Source organism: Lutra lutra, chromosome 5 (genome assembly GCF_902655055.1).
Source record: "Lutra lutra chromosome 5, mLutLut1.2, whole genome shotgun sequence".
Taxonomy (NCBI): Eukaryota; Metazoa; Chordata; class Mammalia; order Carnivora; family Mustelidae; genus Lutra; species Lutra lutra.
The window spans coordinates 121,845,064-121,855,439 of record NC_062282.1 but is presented as its reverse complement, the minus strand read 5'-3'; the positions used below and the strand labels follow the sequence as shown (position 1 = coordinate 121,855,439).

Sequence of the window (10,376 nt, the reverse complement as noted above, 5' to 3'; positions counted from 1 at the left end):
TTAAAAATTCCTTACTTGAAAAAAAAAAATTCCTTACTTGTTAAACCATTACTGGCACAGTACTCACTGTGTTTATTTTCAACAAATGATAAAACTGCTACTTCTACTACTTCTACTTCTGTACTCAATTCTCAAGAATCTGAGAACTTACAAGTGTATATACATAAAGAAAAGGAAGAGAATCAAAAACTTGGAAATTTATGATAGATAACTTAGTATACAAAGGAAACAACTTTACTTATTTATGGAAATAAATATGATGGCAGAGATCTACCAAAACTCATACACATTTTTCTGCTTAAATTACACATTATCTTGGTGGAAAAAATAACATTCTTCACTCTTTCAGTTTCTTTATTTGAAAGAACGTTTAATTCCAGAGGGATATTACATGTTACACAGATCTTGGTAGGTCCACAACCAAGTCAAATCTAGAGTCAAAGATGCTTCAAAGATTCCAAGAAATGATCTGAAAACAAACTTAGCAAAATGTGTTGGGTCATGTCAATGGTCCATCCAAGCTGTACCCTGTCTCTGACTGTGGCACCAGAGAAAGATCTGTAAACCTTCAAGATATCACTCTAAAATGGATGGGTTAGCGCTCTGACCACCTTACTCGTGCCCCAATATCCCAGCCTCCCTTAATAGCCCAGATAAGTTAATCTGTGTATTGATCCAAATTTTTCTAGAACATGTTTATATCTTCATAGTGATCCATATGTGGGCACATGAATTTATTAAATTTACAACCTGATATCTAAGAGTGGTGGTTTCCTTATTCATTCCAAATACCTTATTAATAAAACAAGTAAGAGAAGCATTTAGAAAAGCATTTCAGAGATCCAGTTTCCCTTAAGAATATGAAGAACTGCTAAAACTGAGTTATAAAACATGATCCGTTTAAATATTTACATTAAATCATGAGTTAACAGGAAATATACACGATACAATCTAATTTTGCAATTTTCAAAAGATGTTTTAAAAATGCGATAGTGTACAGTTTAAAGTGGTGAGGTATAATTGTTCTCTCCTTTACCTCTATGACTGCAGATTTTACTGCCTGTGGAGATGACCTCAGGAGGCTATCCTTGAGGCTCTTAATGAAAGTGAGGTTCTGGGGATGCCTGGGTGGCTCAGTTGGTTAAGCCACTGCCTTAGGCTCAGGTCATGATCCTGGAGTTCCGGGATAGAGTCCAACATCAGACTCCCAGCTCCTCAGGGAGTCTGCTTCTCCCCCTCTGACCTTCTCCCCTCTCATGCTCTCTCTCTCTCTCTCTCTCAAATAAATTAAAAAAAAAAAAAAACAACCTTAAAAAAAAAAAAAGAAAAAGAAAGTGAGGCTCAAGCAAAGCAGCCCTCTTGGCTTTGTGGGTAAACCCTGACACCTAGTTTCTAATAATCAGAGATTTGGTGACAAATTCTCTGGTTTCCTGATCCTTATACTTCATAATTGGATTCAAATTTTCCAGGAATGGTAAAAATTAAATAAACTATTCAGGCTGAGATGAAGGAGGAAAAAGGGGAGGAAATGAAAGGATGTGAATGAAAGACTTTTTAAAAAAAGAATTGGCTATGCTTCCTTGAAGGTAAAACTGGCTGGGCAAAGTCCAGGATGCTAAGCAAGGCTAGAAAAAAACACCAAAAAAGCAAAAAAGTAGCATGCTGTAAGGCAGTGTAGGTAGTGGGCGGTGTGGCTAATCTATCGCAGCTATCTATCTGTATATCTACATCACATCTCCACATATCTCCAGTATTCAGGAAGTTTACATTTAAGTAAGCTACTGAACTGGACTTCCCCCACCTCAACATCATACATCTGTCAGATAGAGACAACCGCTGAGAGCCGGCAGCTGCGGTGGCTGGTTTCTTGGGGCTTCTTACTGGTTTAGACAAAATACCCAGGACTTTGACATGGGCTTTATTGACTTCAAGCCCACATGTGATGTGCTCTTTCTACTGACCATTTAAGAACTAACCAGTAGCCAAGTCCTCAGAGTGGGAAGATTCCTCTCCAGCCACTTAATATTTTTGGCTATGGCTTCCAAAATCATTTGAAAAATATCCAGATGTAACCCTTGTGCCTTAAGAGACTCAAAGAACAGTTTCACCTGAAAAATAAGCAAGAAAAAAATTACTGACATGGTTCACGAAATACTTGTTCTTGCAAAGGGTTTCAAAAGAGCTTGCAAATTATACATACAACAGAGTAATCCTCTCTCTTGCAAACTTTAAATGGTTATTTTCTTGTCTTTTTTTGGTATAATTAGTATTTCACTTTATCTTCAAACAATGTAAGACAGGAATGATAAATACTCATCTTACAAGTAAGCTCACTATGGGTAAAAATGTTAAATGATCAAGCCAAGTCATATGGTAAATAGTGGGCCAAGACTTAAGTTCTAGAATTCTGAGTTTCCTTCGAGGGTAAATAATTCAAGATTTATTTTGGAAAGAAGATGGAAAACATTAGGATGCTTTAAAAAAAAAAAAGTGGAGGGGGCCTGGGTGGCTCAGTGGGTTAAAGCCTCTGCCTTCAGCTCAGGTCATGATCCTAGGGTCCTGGGATCAAGCCCCACATCAGGCTCTCTGCTCTGCAGGGAGCCTGCTTCCTCCTCTCTCTGTCTGACTCTCTGCCTTCTTGTGATCTCTGTCAAATAAATAAATAAAATCTTTTAAAAAATTAAAAATAAAAAAATTTTTAAGAAGTGGAATTATCAACAACAGTAGTTTTGTTAAAAAAAGACCTTTAAGTACTCTTCCAAGCTTCAATATAGTCACTTCTGAGATCATACACTATGAAGGAAATAATAAGCAAGGACTCCTCTCTGAAGTGTAAGTTTCATTTTGAATGTTATGAACACCTGTATTTTAAGAGGGTCTAGTCCTGTCACTTCCATTTACTGGCTATGTAACTTTGGACATACTACTCATTTTCTTTTAATAAAATGAGAACTTTATACCAGATTATATCTAAGTTCACTTTCATTTTTACAACTTGAATATTTATTTTTCAGTTGTTAGCAGAAGAGAGTCACAAACCTCTTGCAGCTCATCCTTGGAAGAGAAGTGAGATGTTGGGCCAAAGATGATCATTCTCATAGCAAATGAGCCCAAGTCAAACCTGAAAATGAGAAGAAAACCCACAGATTTAAGTAATAGGAATACTGACCTTATCTTTATATATTTTTAAAATATAGGACATTAATAACTATATGATAAACTTGTGCAATACAATATATTCTATTAATTACCCTAAGAATAACTCATTCATCCAGTAAAATCCCAAAGCTATGAAATGTATCAAATTTGACCACAAGATTAAAATGAAGATAAAGACTATTTAGGAACTGGGGGCGCCTGGGTGGCTCAGTTGGTTGGGCGACTGCCTTCAGCTTGGGTCATGATCCCGGAATCCCAGGATCGAGTCCCTCATCGGGTTCCCAGATCCATGGGGAGTCTGCTTCTCCCTCTGACCTTCTCCCCTCCCATGCTCTCACACTCTCACGCTCTCTCTCTCTCTCTCAAAAAAATAAAATCTTAACAAATATATTTTAAAAGACTTTTTAGGAACTGTGACGATCTTATTCAGTAGTGTTTGTGTTTAAATTTATGTTTATGCTTAAAGTAGCATTCTCTATCTTTTTTTATTATGCACTCTATTAGTAAAGATTTTTTGCTGAAGAACTTCCCAATATACGTATTTTTATTTATGTATTACATACATGTTACTATGTTATAGGTTCAACAGAAAGTGTAATAGTATAAGAACTTACATATGTAGTGAGATGTTCTCCTTGCACTCTCATGTACTATCTTGCACACTTCCCCATCCCATTTTGGGGATCCACTGCTTTTTATACACTGTATTTTGTGGGGGCCAATGTTATTCAGTTAAACTCTTCATTTCCAGCCCCAGAATTCATCCTTCACCCCAGTGTTGTCTATAGGGAATTTATAGCATAAGTCAAAGGGATTTGTGCTAAAGAGCAGAGCACAGATACATCCCAGAAATGATTCCAAGTCTAGACTGTGTATATGGTCAGGCATGAGGGTCATTTCCAGTGACAAAGGAAATCTATGGCATTGCAGAAAAAGTCTGATCATATCAGGGGAGGGAACTGATAGTCAAGCCAACGACCCAACCAATGATTCCAGTGATCTTTAAGGAAATACACACACACACACACACACACACACACACACACACACACACACATTTTATATATACATATATAATATGTATGTATATATATATACACATATATATAATAAAAATATACATTTTTTAAAGCAGTTTCTGTTTGGTCCCATGTGAATGTCAAACTCATTAAAAGCCTGGGAGGGGATGAAAACGTTCTTTTTGCTTACACAAGATTGTGGGGACTCTGAGTCCTTCATGGCTAACAAATGAGAAGGAAGAGGAACCAGGGGTGACTGAAATCAAAGATACTAACTGACACTAAAATAAACAGAGCAGACTACACAGGTCTCAGATTCTGGATATTTTCCATATAGTTCATAAGTGACATTTTGGTTTTGGATAAGGAATAGCTGAGCACCTTAGCAGGGGTTTGTTGTGAGAGAAAACACTCCCATCCTACACCTTCCACTGAAGCCTAATCATTATTGGTTCTTTCTGAGGGATATTTTAGGGCCAAGAGCATGCTGGAGTGAACTCTGGTACTCCCAGGGGTTGAAACCCTAGAAAAGACACAGAACTGATGAAGTTTTAAAGAGGGGGTGTCTCCCAAAACACTTCTGATCAGATTTCTTTCATCTCCTCTAAGCTCTCCACTGAGCCGCTTCCACAGGGGAACTGAGGGTGGGGATTAGCGTTCATCAAAATTCCTGAAACTCTCCATGAACAAAGCAGGCGGAATGTGTTTGATGCACTATATATGGATTCCTTGGATTATTCTGGGCTGGTGAGGAAGCTAGGAGGACCATGGTGGCCCAGGAGTTCTTCTTTGCCTGGGATGAGTGAGAGAAATCTCTTTCCCACTCACTTCTCATTCCTCTCCTCACATCTGGACAGAGTAATTCAGGCTATTAAATTTTCAAACGAATAGAGTTCATTAAACTATTTGGGTAGAAATAAGATCATTTATGTGTTTTGGGGAATGCATTATTGTACTTGGTTTCAGGTAACTGAGCCATCTAGGTAGAAGAACACACATTGGATGTAAATGAATACCAACTTTTTTAGGAGATGGGTCCAATTTTCTCTTAAAAAATTCCAGGCTAATTGCTGCCCCTTTGGATTTCTGGCGATCACATAAAGAAGAGTGGACAATTCCTGTGTCTTGATGACTTCTCCTTCCATTCCTAGTTCAATTAATCTGAAGAAATAAAGACCATTTGACTTCTCATGGCATGTGTCATATAATGGAAATTAACTCAGGTTTTCAATATATTAAGAGTAGAAGAGAAAGAGGCATGATAAAATTATAATTTACCAAAAACAGTAATAAATTCCTTACTAATATTTTTAATGTTCCAGCTAAATTTTCATTTTTTTCTGACAGTAATTTTATTCACTTATTATTTCAAAGAACTTAATTAGCATCTTGTACAACATCTTATACACAAGAATGCATTCTTGTGTTCACTTTTCTCCAAGGTTTTGAAAGTAAAATGTAGCTATTTGTCCAATATTGGTCACCTGATTAATAACTAGGAATATCTGTTTTGATCATTTGCATTTTGTCCATATGTATTTTTCAGAAGTAAATTCAAAGCAAATCAAATTTTGATTCAATTCTTTTATGACTTTGAAGTTGGTGGTCAATATTTTAGTGATTTCATTGGATTTTTATCAGTTTACTTTTAACAAGTTGGTTTAATTAATGCACTTACTTCTTTAACTTTTCCTGATGTTGGCTGGTTGACAATGCATACAGAATTTTCTTTTTTTCAGCACCTGACATGGACAGTCCATATTGCTCCAAAAGGTAATTCCAACCTATTGTTGTGTGAGCACCCACAGAATACACGACCTCTAAAACATCCGACGGAATGCTGTAGTATGAGGAACAAAGTGAAGGAAAAAGTCCTATGAAACAGAGTAATCCCTGTGATCGCTGGGCATCTTCCTGATTGTAATAAACACCAGAATGCATTTTGCCACCACATACACACTTTTGATGCCCCAAGTCATCGGTTTCCCATCAAATATTAAATCTGGGGTCAAATTTCGGGTCTGTGGTATTGGGTGATGAAGAAATAGACTTTTTTAAAAGGTAACCTCTCTTAAAAAAAAAAAACACCAACTTTTAACAAATGATCGCTGCTGTTTTTATCTTTAAGACACACTTTCAGAGCTTGGGCAAACCCCCCCCCCCCCACTTCTACCTTCTGGCAATCTTTCTGTTACCATACCAATGGTATTAGCCCTCCCACTAAAGGGACCTAAATCTCACTTCCCACAAAATCTATTGAGCACTTACTATATGCTAGCATGAAACAAGGGTTTGTAATTCCCAGCATGGCTTTCCCCTACCAACCCCCCTGCCCCATACCATCTTCACTGAAAGGTTTCAGATCTAACATCTTGCTTGATCAAAGGCTTTTGCATCAAAGTGAAAGGAACAAAAAACAGGACAGATGTCTAGGTTTACTTTAATTTTCCACTGGATTCCATCCACTGAGAGAAGAGTTCAGTTGCCTTCTGGATGCAAGGAGCATGGTTCAGGTAACAGGCCAATTTTAGGATGGTCGATCGAAGCATCTTGTCCCAGACAGAGCCCTTGTCACTCCAGCTTTGCCTGTCAATCACTGGCTTAAAATACCGGAGAATGTAATGCTGCGGAAAGAACAGGATGATTTACAGAGAGGCTAAATTTAGTACTTAACACAGCTCTTAACCACCAAAAAGATCAACTCTAAACTGCCTGCATGAGTCTTGCCCAAACACAGAACTATTTGGCTTTGTATTTTCTCCTCGTTTTCTGGGCCCCACCTACCATATTTAAACAGAGTTTTTGCATTAAAAATAGGGTTTAATTTCCTATCTGAGGGGAGAGTATCAATTGACAAAAGATAAAATCACATTTAGGAGGAATATTTTGCTCATGGTCCTGATAGGATCTTCTTAGGTTAGTGATGACAAGAAACAAGGGATTTCCAACCACTCAGTGCGGTTGACCATGCCATCAGCCAGTTCCCTCAGCTTCTTAAAGATTTATCCCCAGAAGTTCACACAAACAGACCAAGTCTCGCCCATCCTCCAGACACTCTCTACTTAGTGAATTTCCTGGAAGTGATACAAACCTTGAGGTTTTCTGTGACATCTGAAACATTCCTTCTCTCCATCATGTGGTAAAACAGCTCTAAGTATTCCAGACCTTTGAGAAGTGCGGGAATGCTTGCTTCATGTTGGAGATAGCGAGTCAGGTCAAGGGCTTTGTCTAGGGTCAACCTTCCTGCACTGAAGGATGAAACAAGTTGTTAGGTGTGTGTATATAACTTAGAGTTCTTACTATTCTTTTTAAGATTTTATTTATTTATTTGACAGACAGAGATCACAAGTAGGCAGAGAGGCAGGCAGAGAGAGAGAAGGAAGCAGGCTGCCCGAGGAGCAGAGAGCCTGATCTGGGGCTCCATCCCAGGACCCTGAGATCATGACCTGAGCCGAAGGCAAAGGCTTTAACTGACTGAGCCACCCAGGCACCCCCAGTTCTTACTATTCTTAATATTAACACAAATATGATCTAGTGAGCAATGGGAGAAGCAGTTCAGCCAGACCACTGGGTTTAAGTCCTAGATCTGCCACTGACTAGTTCTATGATCTTGGGCAAATTACCTAACCTTTCCCAGCCTCAGTTATATCCCTTATACATGAAGGTAACAGTAGTGTCTTGTGCTGTTGTAAGGATTAAGACACTTCATTCACACAGAGTGCTTAGAGTCATTCCTCACACACAGTAAGAGATTTATAAAGGAAATATTAGCTAATATTAATATTTAGGACCAAATAATAGCAAGGTTTTCACATGTTGGGTCATTCTCTAATGGTTTCACTTGTGGATTTGAATTGTTCCTCTAAGTGGATTTGGAACTTTGAGGACAGGGGCTCTGTCTTTCCTTTTTTTAATGTCCCTTCTAGAGCCTAACAGAGAAGTAGTGTTTATTCTGAGTAGGCCAAAAAAGGTACTTCCATCTTTTTTTAGAATCTAATTAGATTCCAAAGTTATATGGCTTCTCTGTATTTTCTTTTTTTTTTTTTAAAGATTTTATTTATTTATTTGACAGACAGAGATCACAAGCAGGCAGAGAGGCAGGCAGAGAGAGAGGAAGGGAAGCAGGCTCCCTGCGGAGCAGAGAGCCCGATGCGGGGCTCGATCCCAGGACCCCGGGATCATGACCTGAGCCGAAGGCAGAGGCTTTAACCCACTGAGCCACCCAGGCGCCCCTGTATTTTCTTTTAATGAAAAGAACAAACAACAAAACTATTATTCTGAATACCAAACATTAGGGCCTCTTCTGCAGAGGAAATAAACCATTATATTGTCATTTTGCAAAGTGGTTCTCACATGTGTTTCTGACAGAACTTGTGTCTGCACATGGTCTGTAAACTATTACTGCCAGCATTCAACTCCCAGATTAAGCATAATAGTCTGATATGGAAACAGATTCAAGAACAAAAGATGTTTCTGTTGAATTTTCATTAGCATAATGCTCTACCTCCTTTGGGTTTTTAAATGTTCAATTTTTATCTAAAAAGAGGAAACCGAAACTAGCAAGAAATGAAATTAAGAAGAACCAACTCTTGTGACTTTTCTTAAACACAATTATATACTGCTTTCAAACAGACTTATGGAAAAGTTTCCACAGTTTTTGTCTGAAGACGGAGGGCTGAACCATATGCACTATGATTCTATGGTTTGCTGTATTTTTTAGTGTATTTATCTACGAAACGTTACGATTCCTTCCCTCATGTGTTACTGTCATGCTGTACAGTGTAGCTGATACCCTAGAGGATCAGCAACAGGAAAAACTAGGTAAAATATTCCAGGGTTGCAATTTAAAAAAGGGTGTTGAACACAAAAATTACCTTATATTAATCCTGTTCTTCTTATTTGTCAAGCCTAATTTGTTTCTTACAAAAACAAACACCATTATTTACTTTTATACTTATCTACTCAAAAAAAAATCAATCTTAACATTCATTTAAGAGGATTACTTTTCTTTTTATGTAACTATTGTTTAATAAAAAGCCAGCTCCTCACCAGCAATCATCACGCAAAATGTTACCTGAAGGTTAATTCAGCTTATAAATAAACAAATATATGAGCTTATACTTTAGCCCAACAGAAAAAAATCTGTATCTTATTAATACACAGTTCTATACTTATGAGTATACAGTTTCAGCTATTTGGTACCTTTGTGAAATAAAACTATATTCCTGAAAAGCCAATTTGGGTGTGGGACTAAAAGGAACAAATAGTTTTTCTGTAAAGAATTTAAAGTTGTCGTTTCAATTCCATTCAACCCAGATGAGATTCAAGTGTTAAGTTATACTTAATTAATATGAAAATGCGATTAAAATAAATATTCATTCCTTGGCCAAATTCTGTCCTCAGACCAACTATGATCTCTGATTACTTCTTTTAACTCTTAAATAGATATTTTATAAAGCAGGGAAGATGTGATAAATATTAAGGGAGAGTAGCAAGTAAAAATACTTCGATCTATATGAGAGTTTTTTTTTAATGTTTTTTTTTTTAATTTTATTTATTTGACAGAGAGAGATCACAAGTAGAGAGAGAGAGAGAGAGAGAGAGAGGAGGAAGCAGGCTCCCTGCCCAGCAGAGAGCCCGATGCGGGACTCGATCCCAAGACCCTGAGATCATGACCTGAGCTGAAGGCAGAGGCTTAACCTACTGAGCCACCCAGGCAGCCCCTATATGAGAGTTTTAAATTGTTTCCTTATTGACCTAGTTTTATGATAAAGTTAATATAAACAAATTATGAAACAGTTGGAAATTAGAGAGGGAAGGAAACAAGCCTCATAATTTCACTACACATCACATTCACTAATAGCACTTTGGAATATTTCCTTCTCTCTTCCCCCGCCACTTTTAGCTAATTTTTTTTTTTTTTTTTTTTTGGTCAGGGACAGAGGGAGAGAGAGTGAGTGAGCACAGGCAGACAGAGAGGCAGGCAGGGGCAGAGGGAGAAGCAGGCTCCCTGCCGAGCAAGGAGCCCGATGTGGGACTCGATTCCAGGACCCTGGGATCATGACCCGAGCCGAAGGCAGCCGCTTAACCAACTGAGCCACCCAGGCGTCCCAATATATATATATTTTTTATATAGTTGCAAACATAATAATACACAAATTCAGATTCTTCTTTTCTCCAACTTCACATTATTTGAAC

General features: G+C 37.8%; 1 protein-coding gene across 2 annotated transcripts in view; it reads right to left on the bottom strand.

Moving 5' to 3' along the window:
• Positions 1-336: 336 nt before the first annotated feature.
• The window catches only part of ERAP2 (endoplasmic reticulum aminopeptidase 2), a 40,920-nt gene continuing 30,880 nt past the window's right edge, over positions 337-10,376 (bottom strand). For both annotated transcript variants that reach the window (XM_047731282.1, XM_047731281.1), the window contains exons 14-19: positions 7,270-7,426; positions 6,618-6,802; positions 5,857-6,018; positions 5,199-5,339; positions 3,040-3,121; positions 337-2,108 (exon numbers count right to left, since the gene is read on the bottom strand). In XM_047731282.1, coding sequence (XP_047587238.1) covers positions 1,965-2,108; positions 3,040-3,121; positions 5,199-5,339; positions 5,857-6,018; positions 6,618-6,802; positions 7,270-7,426 — 871 coding nt within the window. In that variant the 3' untranslated portion in view covers positions 337-1,964. The remainder of the gene's footprint in view (positions 2,109-3,039; positions 3,122-5,198; positions 5,340-5,856; positions 6,019-6,617; positions 6,803-7,269; positions 7,427-10,376) is intronic.